Source organism: Scyliorhinus torazame, chromosome 18, assembly GCF_047496885.1.
Source record: "Scyliorhinus torazame isolate Kashiwa2021f chromosome 18, sScyTor2.1, whole genome shotgun sequence".
Classification (NCBI taxonomy): domain Eukaryota; kingdom Metazoa; phylum Chordata; class Chondrichthyes; order Carcharhiniformes; family Scyliorhinidae; genus Scyliorhinus; species Scyliorhinus torazame.
The window spans coordinates 118,112,786-118,130,433 of NC_092724.1; the positions used below are offsets into that span (position 1 = coordinate 118,112,786).

The 17,648-nt window shown below is 49.2% G+C and overlaps 1 protein-coding gene across 1 annotated transcript in view; it reads left to right on the plus strand.

Annotated features, from left to right (window-relative positions):
* Positions 1 to 12,484: 12,484 nt before the first annotated feature.
* Positions 12,485 to 17,648, plus strand: part of LOC140395448 (epsin-2-like) — a 204,543-nt gene continuing 199,379 nt past the window's right edge. The window contains 1 exon segment of the mRNA XM_072483217.1: positions 12,485 to 12,785. Within this exon segment, the coding sequence (XP_072339318.1) occupies positions 12,746 to 12,785 (40 nt within the window). The 5' untranslated portion in view covers positions 12,485 to 12,745.

The following is a 17,648-nucleotide window of genomic DNA, read 5'->3' on the forward strand; positions in this document are numbered from 1 at the left end:
GGCACTTCTCAACCACTTCCGCACTGGCCTAAAGTGTGGTATAACCAGAGTTTCGTATAATTGAAGCATGAATTCTACCCCTTTATATTTAAATCCCCGAGATGTAACGGTCAACATTCCATAGTATTTTCAATTACCTTCTATACTGTTCATGATGTTTTAAAGATCTTGTTACAGCTGGACCCCTTGGTTTCTAACTTTTCCTCCTCCTGAAAATATCTTGCTCTATCCGTTATAGATCCAGAGTGGATAATCTCACATTTGCCCATGCTGGTAAAATCCATTTGATACAGCTATTTCTTTAATCTATCATTATCTCTGTAATTTACACTTCCATTTACACTGCTTACTGTATTGTCTATTATTTTGTCATTGGCAAATTTGCTAAAGTCGCCAAAGTCCCAGATGACCACAGGCTGCTTTCACCTTTGAGGGGGAGAGCTGACTGATGGTGGTTTAACCTGAGGGTCACCACATCTCAGGCGAGGAGCAAGGTTGAGAAAGCGGGGCCTTCATGAATAACCTCTATATTGTTATGTTATTTGAGTAACATACGTCGCTACTAACCGTAGACAATGTTGAAAGATTCTCCAGTCCTCAAAGTAAGTTGAAAGTATTTATTTAGTAACGCAAAGCTATTAGTTGAGTTTGACACTCTGCTGATCTAACTCTAGTAACACAGTAAACTTGACTAGCTGTCCAAAATGTATCTCAGCCACATGTGGTGGCGTGATTGAGATCTATGCTACACTCCTGTGGTTACTCCAGTCTCTGCTGGGTGAGTGAGGTGGAGAGCCTGTGTGTGTTGTGTTTTATAGTGGTCGTGTAATGCCCTCTAATGGTGATGCCAAAGCTGGGTGTTCTGATTACCCATGGTTACATGTCTAGTTCTGATTACCCATTGGTTACATGTCTACATATCATTACAACCTCAGGCGGTATGGGAACTGAAGCCCCGCTGTTGGTCTCGTTCTGCATCAAGAACCTTCAGCTGGGTCTTATCCACACCGTCCTATAATATACTCAGGCCTTGCCCCCTGCTAGTAAAACGGGGATGTGAGTGAGACTGAGGGACAGGATGAAGATTGGGGGATGGGAGTAGACTGGAGGGGTAGGAATGAAGCAAAGGGAAATAGATATGGCTAAATCATATCTGGTCAAGGCATTCCCTTGTATTTTAATTTTGCAAACACTAATAGACCTGTGGTGGATTCCCAGCACTTACTGTTTTGATCTCTGGTTGACACATGCCTTTAATCTTATGTGTTCTTCGAGCATTCCCTTACAAACACCTCCAAATTCACAGCTCCCGGTTTAAAACAAACTATCCAAAAGCAGGAGAAACAGGAATATTTTGACAATTTTTTCTCAGCATTTTTAGTTTCGGGTCAGGTTTGTTACCTGAGCACAGAACTGGGTTTGTTCATTGTTCAGTGTCAGGACTGGGTTTGTTCATTGTTTCCTTGAAGTAGTGTGAGGAATGTGTCAGTCTCAGAGGAGTTGGCCTGGTTACTGTGACACAAACTTCCAGATCTTTCCTATGATTAAACCTCAAATCTACCACAACAACTTGCCTGTGTATAGGTAGCTTCCTGCACAGAGGAAAAATGTTCCAGTGAACATATATAATATATATGTATATAGGTCGGTTTTAGTTTAAGTAGGGAATTCTATAGTTTAGGGTCCACGCAGCTGAAGTCTGTAACTCATGGAGACATGCTCGGTTCGAGCAGGGAACCATCAAACCGCTGTCAACTGCCCCAGCCGCCTCAGACACACCCATACCCACCATCACAGCTTCCGAAGTCAGACTGGCCTTCTTGAAAGTGAACCCTCGGAAAGCCACAGGTCCTGACGGGGTCCCTGGTCGTTCACTCAGAGCCTGCGTGGACCAGCTGGCAGATATGGGGCGAAATTCTCCGGAAACGGCGCGATGTCCGCCGACTGGCGCCCAAAACGGCGCCAATCAGACGGGCATCGCGCCGCCCCAAAGGTGCGGAATGCTCCGCATCTTTGGGGGCCGAGCCCCAACATTGAGGGGCTAGGTTGGCGCCGGACAAATTTCCGCCCCGCCAGCTGGCGGAAACGGCCTTTGTTGCCCTGCCAGCTGGCGCGGAAATGACATCTCCGGGCGGCGCATGCGCGGGAGCGTCAGCGGCCGCTGACAGTTTCCCACGCATGCGCAGTGGAGGGAGTCTCTTCCACCTCCGCCATGGCAGAGACCGTGGCGGAGGCGGAAGGGAAAGAGTGCCCCCCCGGCACAGGCCCGCCCGCGGATCGGTGGGCCCCGATCGCGGGCCAGGCCACCGTGGGGGCACCCCCGGGGGTCAGATCGCCCCACGCCCCCCCCAGGACCCCGGAGCCCGCCCGCGCCGCCTTGTCCCGCCGGCAAGGTAGGTGATTTAATTTACGCCGGTGGGACAGGCAATTTATCGGCGGGACTTCGGCCCATCCGGGCCGGAGAATCGAGCGGGGGGGCCCGCCAACCGGCGCGGCGCGATTCCCGCCCCCGCCGAATATCCGGTGCCGGAGACTTCGGCAACCGGCGGGGGCGGGATTCACGCCAGCCCCCAGCGATTCTCCGACCCGGCGGGGGGTTGGAGAATGTCGCCCATGATCGCGGACATCTTCCCTTCTCTCTACTCCATTCCGAGGTCCTCACCTGCTTCAAAAATACACCCATCATACCGGTGCCAAAGAAGAACCAGGGCAACGTGCCTCAACGATTATCGTCACTCATGTGCCGTGGGCATCGTCGGCTGGACCGACCAGCATTTATTGTCCATCATAATTGCCCTTGAGGATAGAAGGCTTACCGCTAAGGAAAGTGGAAAGAAACTTCCGATACTTGGGGATTCAGATCGCTAGGAGCTGGGGAACCTTGCACAGACTTAATCTGACACGGCTGGTAGAACAAATGGAGGAGGACTTTAAGAGGTGGGACATGCAGCCTTTATCGCTGGCGGGCAGGGTGCAAGCAATTAAGATGATGGTCCTCCCGAGGTTCTTATTTGTATTTCAATGTCTCCCTATTTTAATCACCAGGACCTTTTTTAATAAAATAGATAGGAGCATTACGAGCTTTGTGTGGGCAGGGAAAGTTCCGAGAGTAAGGAGGGGGTTCCTTCAGCGCAGTAGGGACAGAGGAGGACTGGCACTACCGAACTTGGGAGATTATTATTGGGCCGCCAATGTGGCAATGATACGTAGATGGATGATGGAGGGTGAGGGAGCGGCGTGGAAAAGGCTGGAGAGAAGGTCCTGTAAAGGGACGAGTCTAGAGGCGCTGGTGACGGCACCGCTACCGTTCTCACCGAAAAAGTACACCACGAACCCGGTGGTGGCGGCAACACTGAACATATGGGGACAGTGGAGGCGACAGAGAGGGGTGCGGGGAGCCCTGGTGGGGTCCCCTATCAGGAACAACCATAGGTTCGCCCCAGGAAGAATGGATGGAGGATTTCAAAGCTGGTACCAGTTGGGAATTAGGAAGGTGGGAGATTTATTCATAGATGGGACTTTTGCGAGCTTGGGAGCACTGGAGGAAAAGTATAAGTTACCCCGGGGGAATTTCTTGAGATATATGCAGGTGAGGGCGTTTACTAGACAACAGGTGAGGGAATTTCCGCGGCTCCCGACACAGGGGATACAGGACAGGGTGCTTTCAGGGGTATGGGTCGGAGAGGGCAAGGTGTCAGAGATTTATAGTGAGATGAGGGAAGAGGGGGAGGAGTCGGTGGGCGAACTAAAAAGAAAGTGGGAAGAAGAATTAGGGGAGGAGATAGAGGAGGGTATGTGGGCTGATGCCCTAAGCAGGGTAAATTCCTCTTCCTCATGCGCCAGGCTTAGCCTGATTCAATTTAAGGTGCTACATAGAGCACACATAACGGGGCAAAATTGAGCAGGTTCTTTGGAGTAGAGGACAAATGTGGGAGGTGTGGCGGGAGCCCGGCAAACCACGCACATATGTTTTGGTCGTGCCCGGCACTGGAAGAGTATTGGAAGGGAGTGACGGGAGTGATTTCGCAGGTGGTGAAGGGCCGGGTCAAACCAGGCTGGGGGTTAGCTCTATTAGGAGTTGAGGAAGAGCCGGGAGTGCAGGAGGCGAAAGAGGCCGACGTTGTGGCCTTTGCGTCCCTAGTAGCCCGGCGCAGGATCTTACTCATGTGGAAGGAGGCGAAACCCCCCGGACTGGAGGCCTGGGTAAATGATATGGCGGGGTTTATTAAACTGGAGCAGATAAAGTTTGCCCTGAGAGGATCGGCTCAAGGGTTCACCAGGCAGTGGCAGCCATTTCTCGACTACCTAGGGGAACGTTAGAGGGAAGACGGATGACCAGCAGCAGCAACCCAGGGGGGAGGGGGGGGGGGGGGGGGAGGAGGCTCAGTTGAGTATAGGTCAATAGAGTACGAGGTTTTGTTACTTGTATATTATTATTATTATTATTATTGTTAAAAAGTTTAGAAATTTCTGTTTTGTTACTGTTATCGTTTCGCTTGTTTTGTAAGCGGGAAAAATGTTGCTCAGGGAAAAAAATTTCAATAAAATATATATATTTTTAAAATAATTGCCCTTGAGGGGGCAGTTAAGAGTCAACCACACACATTGCTGTGGGTCTAGAGTCGCATGTAGGCCAGACCGGGTAAGGATGGCAGATTTCCTTCACTAAAGGATATTAATGAACCAGATCAGTTTTTACGGCAATTGATTCATGGGCATCATTCGACTTTAAAAAAAAATATTTTTATTAAGGCATTCATAAATAAACATCAAACACAACAACAACCACGATCAAATAGATAACCAAAAGATAACAAATAGGAGATCACAACATCATAACTCAATAAATAACCAACAACTGTAGCCCGCTCTTCCTACCATACCCCCCACCCTCTCTGCCGCCCCCTTTTCCTTGTTAACCCCATCCCCGACCTTCCACCCTCCCTGATAACTTAACTGTCCTGGACGAAGTCAATGAACGGCTTCCATCTCCGGGCAAACCCTTCCATTGACCCCCCTTGAGGCAAATTGACTTTTCTCCAACCTGAGAAAATAGGCAAGGTCGCTCACCCACACCCCCGATTTCAGTGGCTCCGAGTCCCTCCACCCCAACAGGATCCGTCTCCGGGCCAACAGAGAAACAAAGGCCAGAACATCGGCCTCTCTCGCCCTCTGGACTCCCGGGTCTTCCAACATTCCGAAAATTGCCACTTCTGGACTCGGGACCACCTTCACCCTCAGCACCTCCGACACCACATCAGCAGACCCCTGCCAAATTCCCTCCAGCTTTGGGAAGGCCCAAAACATGTGAACATGATTTGCAGGCCCCCCCCCCCCCCCAGCACACCGCCCACACCATCCTCCACCCCCTCAAAGAACCAACTCATTCTAGCCACCGCCATTTGCGTCCTGTGATTGAATGAGACTCAGCCTGGCGCACAAAGAGGACCCATTCACTCTCCTGAGAGCCTCCTCTCATAACCCAGCCTCCAACTCTCCGCCTCCCACTTTTGCTTGACTACTATCAGGGCACCCTCCCAGTCCATCAAATCTTTATATATGTCTGACACCCTGCCCTCTACGACCTCTGTTCTCAACAGCACCTTGTCCTGCAACCCCGGGTGTGGCAGATCAGGAAAGGACGGCACCTGCTTTCCCACGTAGCTCCGCACCTGTAAGTATCTGAATCCGTTTTCGCTGGGCAACTCATACTCCTCTACCAGTCCTTCCAAGCTCGGGGAGCTGCACCCCACAAATAAATCCCTGAACCGCTCCATCCCCGCCCGCTGCCAACCCAGGAACACCCCTCCCTGTCTAGTCCCCCTGGAGCAAACCTGTGATTCCCACATATCAGTGCCCAAAATGAGGCTCCTTCAAGCCTCAAGTGCTGTAGCCACTGTCCCCACACCCTCAGGGCCGCCACTACTACTGGACTTGTGGAGTATCTGGCCGGCGAGAACGGCAAATGCGCCGTCAATAGCGCCCCCAAACTAGTGCCCTTACACAAGGCTGCCTCCATCCGCTCCCATACCGACCCCTCCCCCACTGCCCACTTCCTTATCATGGCCATATTTGCCACCCAATAATAATTCATTACATTTGGCAAGGCCAACCCGGCCCCTCTCCTGCCCCCGCTCCAACAGCACCTTCTTTACTCAAGGGGCCTTCCCCACCCACATAAATCCCGATATCAACGAGTTAACCTTCCTGAAAAAGGCCTTAGGATTAAATCGGGAATATAAACTAATACCTCAGGAGCACAGTCATCTTCACAGACTGCACCCGCCCTACCAATGTCAACGGGAGCACATCCCACCTTTTAAACTCACCCGTCATTTGCTCCACCAACCAAACCAAATTCAACTTGTGCTCCCACCCCCGCCCCACCTGGATGCCAAGATACCTAAAATTCACCCCCACTACATTAAATGGTAGCTCGCCCAGCGTCTTTTCCTGTCCTCTCACCTGGATTGGGAAGACCTCACTCTTCACCATGTTTAATTTATACTGAAAACCGGCCAAATTCATCATTATACTTTTAATTCCAGATTTTTATTGAATTCAAATTTCCCCATCTGTTGTGGTGGGATTCAAACCCGGGTCCCCTGAGGATTACCCTGGGTTTCTGATTTACTAGTCCAGTGGCAATACCACTATGCCACCACCTCCCGGTCATTATGAAGTGCTTTGAGAGGTTGGTCATGAGGCACATTAACTCCATACTCCCAGAATGCCTCGATCCATTGCAATTTGCATACCGCCACAACCATCCTCAGCAGATGCCATCTCGCTGGTCCTACACTCATCCCTGGAGCATCTCGACAAGAAGGACTCCTACGTCAGACTACAGCTGACTACAGCTCCACCTTCAACACCATAATCCCAGCCAAGCTCATATCAAAACTCCAAAACCGAGGACTTGGCTGCTCACTCTGCAGCTGGATCCTCGACTTTCTGACCCATAGACCACAATCAGTAAGGGTAAACAACACCTCCTCCACTATAGTCCTCAATACCGGGGCCCCGCAAGGCTGCATACTTAGCCCTCTACTATACTCCCTATACACATATGACTGTGTGGCAAAATTTGGCTCCAACTCCATCTACAAATTTGCTGATGACACAGTCGTAGTGGGGCAGATATCGAACAACGATGAGTCAGAAAACAGATAGAGAACCTAGTGGAGTGGTGTAACAACAACAGTCTCTCCCTCAATGTCAGCAAAACTAAAGAGCTGGTCATTGACTTCAAGAAGCAAAGTATCGTACACACACTTGTCTGCATTAATGGGGCCGAGGTAGAGATGGTTGACAGCTTCAAATTCCTAGGTGTGCACATCACCAACAATCTGTCCATAGTCCACCCATGTCGACGCTACGACCAAGAAAGCACAACAGCGCCTGTACTTCCTCAGGAAACTAAGGAAATTCAGCATATCCACATTGACTCTTACCAACTTTTACAGATGCACCATAGAAAGCATACTATCTGGCTGCATCACAGCCTGGCATGGCAACTGCTCAGCCCATGACCGTAAGAAACTACAGAGAATCGTGAACACAGCCCAGTCCATCACGTGAACCTGCCTCCCATCCATTGACTCTGTCTACACCTCCCACTGCCTTGGGAAAGCGGGCAGTATAATCAAAGACCCCCTCCCACCCGGCTTACTCACTCTTCCAACTTCTTCCATCAGGCAGGAGATACACAAGTCTGAGAACGCGTACTAACAGATTCAAAAACAGCTTCTTCCCCACTGTTACCAGACTCCTAAATGACCCTCTTATGGACTGATCTGATCTCTTCACACATCTTCTCTACTGAGCAGTACTACACTCCTGTATGCTTCACCCGATGCCTGTGCCTATGTATTTACATTGTGTCTTTATGTTTGCCTTTTGTTTTATTTTCATGTATGGAATGATCTGTCTGAACTGTACACAGAACAATACTTTTCACTGTACCTCGGCGTGTGTGACAATAAACAAATCCAATCCAATCCAATTAACAACCTGGCCCTGAGCAGTGCCTGAGATTATAAAAGCTCCCAGTGATTTCTTAACTGTGTTGGATCAACACACATATTTTCTGCCACTCATTCAGAAAATGTGGTTAAGCAGGTATGTGATTTGTGACAGGATAAAGCACCATCTCTCAGATATTTAACAGAATGGTATTCTCACACCAGGGAAAGCAAAATACTGTGGTTGATGAAAATCTGAAATAAAAACAGAAAATGCTGGAAACACTCAGCAGATCTGGAAGCAACTGTGGAGAGAGAAACAGAGTTAACGTTTCAGGTTGTAATCTTTCATTAGAATCGAGAAGAGGTAGACGTGTAGACTTTAACTTGTCTCCCTCTGAACTTGCTGTACTCTATTCTCCAATGCTAATATTGACATCAAACCTGCTGACAAGGGCAATGCTATTGTCAGGCAAACTGACCTCTACCTAGCAACGGCTGAGCACCAACTCTCCGATACTTCCTCCTGCCTCCCCCTGGACCATAACCCCACCATCAAAACTCAAGTCATTGTTTCCTGGGCTATCACTGACCTCCACCCCTGGAGATCTTCCTTCCATGGCTCCATCCCTCAGCCATAATCTTATTGAATGGTAGAGCAGACTTGAGTGGCCGAATTGTTCCTATTTCTTATGATTGTTATGTTCTCTTCACTTTTCCTTTCCACCTACTTATTTTAGCTCGATTCTTGCTTGAAGAATTCACTTGACATGCATGATCTTATTTTGTTTCATCATATTCTCTATCTCCCTCATTATCCCCTGACTTTCCTTGTTATTGGACTGTATCTAGCCTGTACCTGAAACATCTCCTCCTTAAAGATCACCCATTGTTTTGTTACAGTTTTCCTGTCAAACTTTGGTTCTATTTTGCTCTGACTAGACGCCCTCTTATTCCGTTTAAATTAACCCAATTACAATTTAGGATTTCTACTTTAGATTATTCCTTGCTCTTCTCCATTACTAAGCTAAAGCTTATGATACAATGATCTGTGGTTAGCACTGCTGCCTCACAGCGCCAGGGACCCCGGTTTAATTCCAGACTTCGGTGACTGTGTGGAGTTTGCACTTTCTCCCCGAGCCTGCGTGGGTTTCCTCCCACAGTACAAAGATGTGCAGTTTAGGTGGATTGGCCACTCTAAAGTGCCCCTGAGTGTCCAAAGGTGTGTAGATTAGGTGGGATTATTGGGGAAAGGGGATGGGCCTAGTTGTGGGGTGCTCTTTCAGAGGATTGCAGACTCAATGGGCCGAATGGCCCCCTTCTGTATTGTAGGGATTCTATGAGCTGAAACAAGGTGGAGTCAGGTGGTGGAAATAGGCGGTCTTAATGATAGAGTAGTGTGTGCTTGGAAGCTCATCTCCAGGTCAAGTGTAACACCAAGGTACTGAATGGTCTGGGTTAGCATCTAACAGTTGCCAGAGAGAGGAAAGGAGTTAGTAGCTAGAAAACAGAATTTGCGACAGGTCTGTTGACAATGGCTTCAATATTCACAATTTTAGATGGAAGAAATTTTACTCATATGCTACTTGATGCAGTCTGAAAATTTAACAACAGTGGAGGAGTCGTGAGAGGTGGTCGTCAGGTAGAGCTGGGTGTCATCACATGTGGAAATTGATGCTGTGATTTCAGATGTTGTCACCAAGAGGCAGTGTGTAGATGACAATTGGGAGGAGCAAGGATAGATTCTTAGGGAACACCAAGGGCGTGATTTAACGCACAAAAAGCAGAGTCCCGTTTTGGGCATGTATAGCGGGATCTTTCTTGGTGTCTGCAGCGCTGAGAATGACCCTGCAATCAAATGGGACTTGGCAAGGAATGCCCCGCTGAGGCCGCATTTACTTCAAGAGCTCAGCTCGTCAGTGCAGGAAGAGATTGGAGGGCCATTTTTAAATGTTGCCCGATCTCTCGACTCCCCTCGGACACCCCACCATAGTCTCTGGACCGCCATGCCCCCATTGCACCAACTTACTTCTTAGGGGGGTCCTCGGGGCCCCACTCATCCCACCTCTTAAGGGCAAGGCACCCTTGGGCTTTATCCCCGGCATGGGCAACATGGCACCTGGGCAGCTACCTAGGCACTACCAGCCCTGCACGCTGGCAGCACCCCTGTGAGTCTTGCAGTGCCACCTGTGCATCCCTGGCAGTGCCAGGCTGGCAGTGCCAAGGTGCCCAGGTGCCAGAGGGAGTACCCTGCCCAGAGTCCAACCACCCGGGGTCTCCGATGGCCTGGGAGATCCCCCCCCCCCCCCCCCAATGCTATTAGGCTTGGTCCACGTTTGTGTAGACTAGTAAGGGCGAGATCCAGATCACAACATCTCACAAGATCTCATTAAATCTCGCGAGGCATTCCGATCATGGGGAATTTTGGGCGTGATGAGGCCATTCAAATTCGCCCCAAAATTAACGGTGTGCGAGCAGGGAGAGAAACCATTGCAAGTGATTCTCTGACTACGATTCGAAAGGTAAGAATGGAACCAGGTGAGAGCAGTCCCACCCAGAGTGATGACAGTAAAGAGATGTTGGAGGAGGAGGATGTGGTCAACCATGTCAAAGGCTGCAGGCGGGTCAAGAAGGACGAGAAGGGAAAGTTTATCTTTGTCACAGAGTGTGTTATTTGTGACTTTGATAAGAGTTGTTTCGGTTACTGTGACCTGATTGGAGGAATTCAAACATGGTGTGTTTGAAACATAGTTTTACGAGGTGAGTGACTCATTGATTTTATTCTTATACTACTTATACTACTTTTTGTAGCTGCATCATAAAGCTGTGTATCTCACCAGGGCATATCAGGGGCAGTTGAGAGTCAACCAGATTGCTGTGGGTCTGTACTGAATATGGCGCTCGACTCATCGATCGACAGTTCCAATGCGCCACATCAAAAGACCGCACCAACCTTCACAGAAGACAAACATGGGACACAACCGACAGAATACCCTTCGTCGTCCAGTACTTTCCCGGAGCGGAGAAACTACGACATCTTCTTCACAGCCTTCAACACGTTATCGATGAAGATGAACATCTTGCCAAGGTCATCCCCACACCCCCACTACTTGCCTTCAAACAACCGCGCAACCTCAAACAAACCATTGTTTGCAGCAAACTACCCAGCCTTCAGAACAGTGACCACAACACCACACAACCCTGCCATGGCAATCTCTGCAAGACGTGCCAGATCATCGACATGGATACCACCATTACACGTGAGAACACCACCCACCAGGTATGCGGTACATACTCGTGCGACTCGGCCAACGTTGTCTACCTCATACGCTGCAGGAAAGGATGTCCCGAAGCGTGGTACATTGGCGAGACCATGCAGACGCTGTGACAACGAATGAATGGACATCGCGCGACAATCACCAGGCAGGAATGTTCCCTTCCAGTCGGGGAACACTTCAGCAGTCAAGGGCATTCAGCCTCTGATCTACGGGTAAGCGTTCTCCAAGGCGGCCTTCAGGATGCGCGACAACGCAGAATCGCCGAGCCAAGTTCCGCACACGAGTGCGGCCTCAACCGGAATTTGGAATTCATGTTGCATTACATTCACCCCATCATCTGGCCTGCGAAATCCTACCAACTGTCCTGGCTTGACACAATTCACGCCTCTTTAACCTGGGGTTACCCCCATCTCTGGATCTGTAAAGATTTAATCACCTGCTAATGCTCGCATTCCAAGTATTGTCTGGCATCTTTGAATCTGTCTATATATATGTTTCTGGAACATACCTCTTCATTCACCTGAGCAAGGAGCAGCGCTCCGAAAGCTAGTGACATCGAAACAAACCTGTTGGACTTTAACCCGGTGTTGGAAGACTCTTACTGATGTAGGATTGAGATGAGGAGAAATGTCTTCACCCAGAGGGTTGTGAATCTTTGTAATTCTGTCCAGAGAGCTGTGGATGTTTAGTCATTGAACATACTCAAGACAGAGGCCAATAGATTTGGGGGCATGAAGGGATATTGGGATGGGGCAGGACCCATCACCGCAACGGTGATCAGCCAGGAGCTTATTGAATGGCTGAAAGGTTCGAAGGGCTGAATGATTCTATTGTCTATCTTTCAATGTAAAATAAAGAGAAGAAAAGTTGTTTAAGTCTCGAGGGACAGGATGGCCTTTCCCCAGCTTCTATTGCTTGTGGGGCATCCTGAGATCATGATAAAATGCTGTAGAAACGGAAATTCTCTCCTGCCCAGCTCCAGGAGAGCTTCTCAGGAAAACTGACTGACGGCAACTCTGGACAACGGGCCCCAATTCCCGAACGGCAACTGGAGTTAACCATTCCAGTTGAACTGGTTTTCTCCACCGGAGAGATATGATGAAATGTTCTTATCATGTTAATGCCCAGTTACCCAGGGGAACCCACCAGCACCATTGAGGACTTGCTGAGCAATTGAAAGAGAAACGGTTTGAATCTTGTTACTGAGCAGCTCCCTGTGGACCTGCAGAGGGGCCCGAGCCCCTCAAGCTGAAGTGGGCTCCTTGCAACCCTCCCCAAATCTCTTTCGGCAAAGCTTTGCAGTGAGACTGCCGGCATCAGTTGCAGGAGGTGGGAGGGGACTGGCTGCAGGCGCCTGCATCAGAAAGCCGTGTGTACTGCGGCTCCCTCTATATCCAGCCCCCAAGAAACACAGGCAGGCTCGGAGATGAATCAGCGAGACACGGAGTGGGAGCAGAGTACCGAGTGAGGGCAGCCCCAGCCCCAGCCCTGGGGAGGGGACACATGGGCCGCTACAAGTCTCTCCCCAGTGCCGGTAGATCAGGTGAGTGGATGGCAGCAATCGAGGGCACAGCAAGACTCTGTTTAAACCCATCAGGCTGCACACAAGGTCAGGACAAAGTGGGTGTTAGTGTTTTGATGCAGGGGAGAGCGTGTCAGCCCCTCTGCAGGAGATGGGCTCAACCTGCCCGTGGAGTTACTATCACGGCTGGGCGCTTATTATTTGTGAACTAGTTTTCTGGGGGAGGTGTGTGTGTGTGTGTGTGTCTGAGAGCGGCAATTGGGGTTTGATGCGGCAGATAAATTGAGGAGGAAAAAAAGGGGGGGAGGGAGAGTGGCAAAGGGAGAGGGGGGGTGAGGTGAGTGCATGGAAGGGAAAGGGTTGGGGAGAGAGAGGGAGGGGGAGTAATCTGAAACTTACTCTGTGCAATAGAATGATACAGCAGAGCCATTTGGTCCATTCCGTGCCAAGCTCTTTGCAACAGTCCAACTGATCTCACCCCCTTGTTCTCTTGCAGTGGCACCAGTATTCAATTCTCTTTCCAAACTTGCGACTGAACGTGCTTCAGGCAATGCATTCCTGACTGTGTAAATACACGCTCATTCTGCGCCCCCCCCCCGGGGTCCCTCACTTTGTCAATCACCTTCAATCTGTATCCCTCTGGTTAATGTTCCTTCAGCCTTTGGAAATAATGTCGCCTTATTTACTCTCAATTATCCATCAAATCTCCCCCTTAACCTTCTCGGCCCAAAGGAGACCAACTGTAATTTTCTAAAGACCATCCCCAGGATTGATGGTGAAAAAAACAATGCTTGCTGGAGAGAATAGATATTCTGATTAGCCCAGTCTATTGTGTGAGGCAGTGGTTTACCCACACCTGAATTACTCTGAAGTGTTCATTAGGAAATTAATCTCTCCTTACCCCACCCAAATGGTAGCACAGTGGTTAGCACGGTTGTTTCACAGCGCCAGGGTCCCAGGTTCGATTCCCGGCTTGGGTCACTGTCTGTGCGGAGTCTGCACGTTCTCGTGGCTGCGTGGGTTTCCTCCGGGTGCTCCGGTTTCCTCCCACAAGTCCCGAAAAATGTGCTGTCAGGTAATTTGGCCCTGCTGCCTCACGGCGCCGAGGTCCCAGGTTCGATCCCGGCTCTGGGTCACTGTTCGTGTGGAGTTTACACATTCTCCCCGTGTTTGCGTGGGTTTCGCCCCCAAAACCCAAAGATGTGCAGGGTAGGTGGATTGGCCACGCCAAATTGCCCCTTAATTGGAAAAAATGAATTGGGTACTCTAAATTTATATTTAAAAAAAATAAACTATTAAGCTTGGGGAAAATGTACTTTAAGTACCATATGAGAAAATGAGTGAAAGCCTATGGAATTGAAGGAAGCCTTTTGACATCTGTTGGGAATTGGGTGAGTGGTGGGAGACAGAAATAACTGAGATGAGGAGGAATTTCTTCAGCCAGAGGGTGGTGAATCTGTGGAACTCTTTACCGCAGAAGGCTGTGGAGGCCAATTCACTGAGTGTCTGCAAGACAGGGATAGCTAGGTTCTTGATTAATAAGGGGATCACGTGTTATGGGGAGAAGGCAGGAGATTGGGATGAGAAAAATATCAGCCATGATTGGATGGCGGAGCAGACTCGATAGGCCGAGTGGCCTATTTCTGCTCCTATGTCTAATGGTCTTACAGGACTCTCATTATCCACTTTTCTTGTGACATGTTCGAAGAACTCCAGCATATTAGCTGGTGCTTCCTCTTGTGGGCCATTCTAAAATGAGAGGTCATAATCTTAGAATAAGAGGTAGCACATTTAAAACAGATTTGAGGAAAAACTACTTCTCCCAAAGCGTTGTAAATCTGTGGAAATCGCTACCCCAGAGTGCGGTGGATGCAGGGATAGTGAGTAAATTTAAGGAAGAGTTAGTCAGATTTTTAATTGGTAATGGGTTGAATGGTTATGGAGAACGGGCAGGACGGTGGAGTTGAGGCCAGAATGGGATCAGCCATGAGGGTATTAGGCTTGGGAGGCTAAATTGCCGACTCCCACTCATTGGTCATGTGTTCCAGGGAGCAGATCTCTGGCTGATTTTAAAACCCAGCTCTTAGCCTGTAACGTTGTAGGTAGCAGGTGAGAAACATATCAGCCATGATAGAATGGCGGAGCAGACTCGATGGGCCAAATGGCCTAATTCTTCTGCGATATCTTATGAACTTATGAACTGATAGGTACTCTGGCAGGAAATCATTAGTGGTATTCTCCAGGGATCTGTACTAGAGCCTCAACTTTTCAACCTATTTATTAATGAAAAGGCATACAGCTGTATTTCCAAGTTTGTGGATGACACTAAGTTAGGTGGCACAGTAAATAATGCAGATGGAAGCAGAAAGTTGTAAATGAGCATCAGTAGGTTGAGTGAGTGGGCCAAACAGAGGCTCATGAAGTTTAATATGTGCAGGCGGTAGGTCACCTACTTTGGACCCAAGAAAGACAGTCAGAATATTTTCTAAATGGTGGTAGTGGAGGAGCAGAGATTTGAATCAATCGGTACAAAAAACAATTCAAAAGACTTTTGGAATTGTGGCCTATCTATCTCAGGAGCTGGAACACAAGGGAGGAAATGATTTTCCAGTTGTGCACTGACCTCTAGTTCAGCTTTCTGGTTAAACCCTAGCTAGAGCACTATGCATAGAATACCTACACTGCACAAGGAGGCCATTCTGCCCATTGTGTCTGCACTGACCCTCCGAAAGAGCACCCTACCCAGGTTCACTCTCCCATCCAACCTACCCTATCCCTGTAACGTAACCTGTACATCCCTGGACACTAAGGGGCAATTTAGCATGGCCAATCCACGTAAATGAACATTTTTGGACCCTAGCAGGAAACCGGAGAAACCCAGGCAGACATGGGGAAAACGTGCAAACTCCACAGTCACGCAAGGCTGAAATCGAACCTGTGTCACTTCAGCTGAGAGGCAGGAGTGCTAACCACCGTGCCACCATACCACACTAGTTAGACCTGAGCTGGAGTACTTTCATGCGTTCGGTTTTCCTGTTAGATCCGAGCCAGAGCACTATATTGCACTCCGTTTTCCAGTTAAATACTAGCTGGAGCACTGTACTGCGTTCTGTTATCTGGTTAGACCCCAGCCGGAGCACTGTACTGTGTTCAGTTTGCTGGTTAGATCCTAGCCGGAGCATTGTACTGTGTTCAGTTTGCTGGTTAGACACCAGCCGGAGCACTGTACTGTGTTCAGTTTGCTGGTTAGATCCCAGCCGGAGCACTGTACTGTGTTCAATTTGCTGGTTAGATCCTATCCGGAGCTCTGTACCGTGTTCAGTTTGCTGGTTAGATCCTAGCCGGAGCACTGTACTGTGTTCAGTTTGCTGGTTAGATCCTAGCCGGAGTAATGTACTGTGTTCAGTTTTCCGGTTAGATCCTAGCCGGAGCACTGTACTGTGTTCAGTTTGCTGGTTAGGCCCCAGCCGGAGCACTGTACTGTGTTCAGTTTGCTGGTTAGATCCTAGCTGGAGCACTGCACCGTGTTCAGTTTTCTGGATAAACCCTAGCTGCAGCATTGTACTGTGTTGAGTTTTCTGGTTAGATCCTAGCCGGTGCATTGTACTGTGTTCAGTTTGCTGGTTAGATCCTAGCCGGAGCACTGTACTGTGTTGAGTTTGCTGGTTAGATCCGAGCCGGAGCATTGTACTGTGTTCAGTTTGCTGGTTAGATACCATCCGGAGCACTGTACTGTTTTCAGTTTGCTGGTTAGATCCTAGCCGGAGCACTGTACTGTGTTCAGTTTGCTGGTTAGACCCCAGCCGGAGCACTGTACTGTGTTCAGTTTGCTGGTTAGATCCTAGCCGGAGCACTGTACTGTGTTCAGTTTGCTGGTTAGATCCTAGCCGGAGCACTGTACTGGGTTCAGTTTGCATGTTAGATCCCAGCCGTAACACTGTACTGTGTTCAGTTTGCTGGTTAGATCCTAGCCGGAGCACTGTACTGGGTTCAGTTTGCTGGTTAGATCCCAGCCGGAGCACTGTACTGTGTTCAGTTTGCTGGTTAGACCCTAGCCGGAGCACTGTACTGTGTTCAGTTTTCCGGTTTGATCCTAGCCGGAGCACTGTACTGTGTTCAGTTTCCTGGTTAGATCCTAGCCGGAGCACTGTACCGTGTTCAGTTTTCTGGTTAGACCCTAGCTGCAGCACTGTACTGTGTTGAGTTTTCTGGTTAGATCCTAGCCGGAGCACTGTACTGTGTTCAGTTTGCTGGTTAGATCCTAGCCGGAGCACTGTACTGTGTTGAGTTTGCTGGTTAGATCCCAGCCGGAGCACTGTACTGTGTTGAGTTTTCTGGTTAGATCCTAGCTGGAGCATTGTACTGTTTTCAGTTTGCTGGTTAGATCCTAGCCGGGGCACCGTACTGTGTTCAGTTTGCTGGTTAGATCCGAGCCGGAGCACTGTACTGTGTTCAGTTTGCTGGTTAGATCCTAGCCGGAGCACTGTACTGTGTTCAGTTTGCTGGTTAGATCCCAGCCGGAGCACTGTACCGTGTTCAGTTTTCTGGATAAACCCTAGCTGCAGCACTGTACTGTGTTGAGCTTTCTGGTTAGATCCAAGCCGGTGCATTGTACTGTGTTCAGTTTCCTGGTTAGATCCTAGCCGGAGCACTGTACCGTGTTCAGTTTGCTGGTTAGATCCTAGCCGGAGCACTGTACTGTGTTGAATTTGCTGGTTAGATCCTAGCCGGAGCACTGTACTGTGTTCAGTTTGCTGGTTAGATCCTAGCCGGAGCACTGTACTGGGTTGAGTTTTCTGGTTAGATCCTAGCCGGAGCACTGTACTGTGTTCAGTTTGCTGGTTAGATCCTAGCCGGAGCATTGTACTGTTTTCAGTTTGCTGG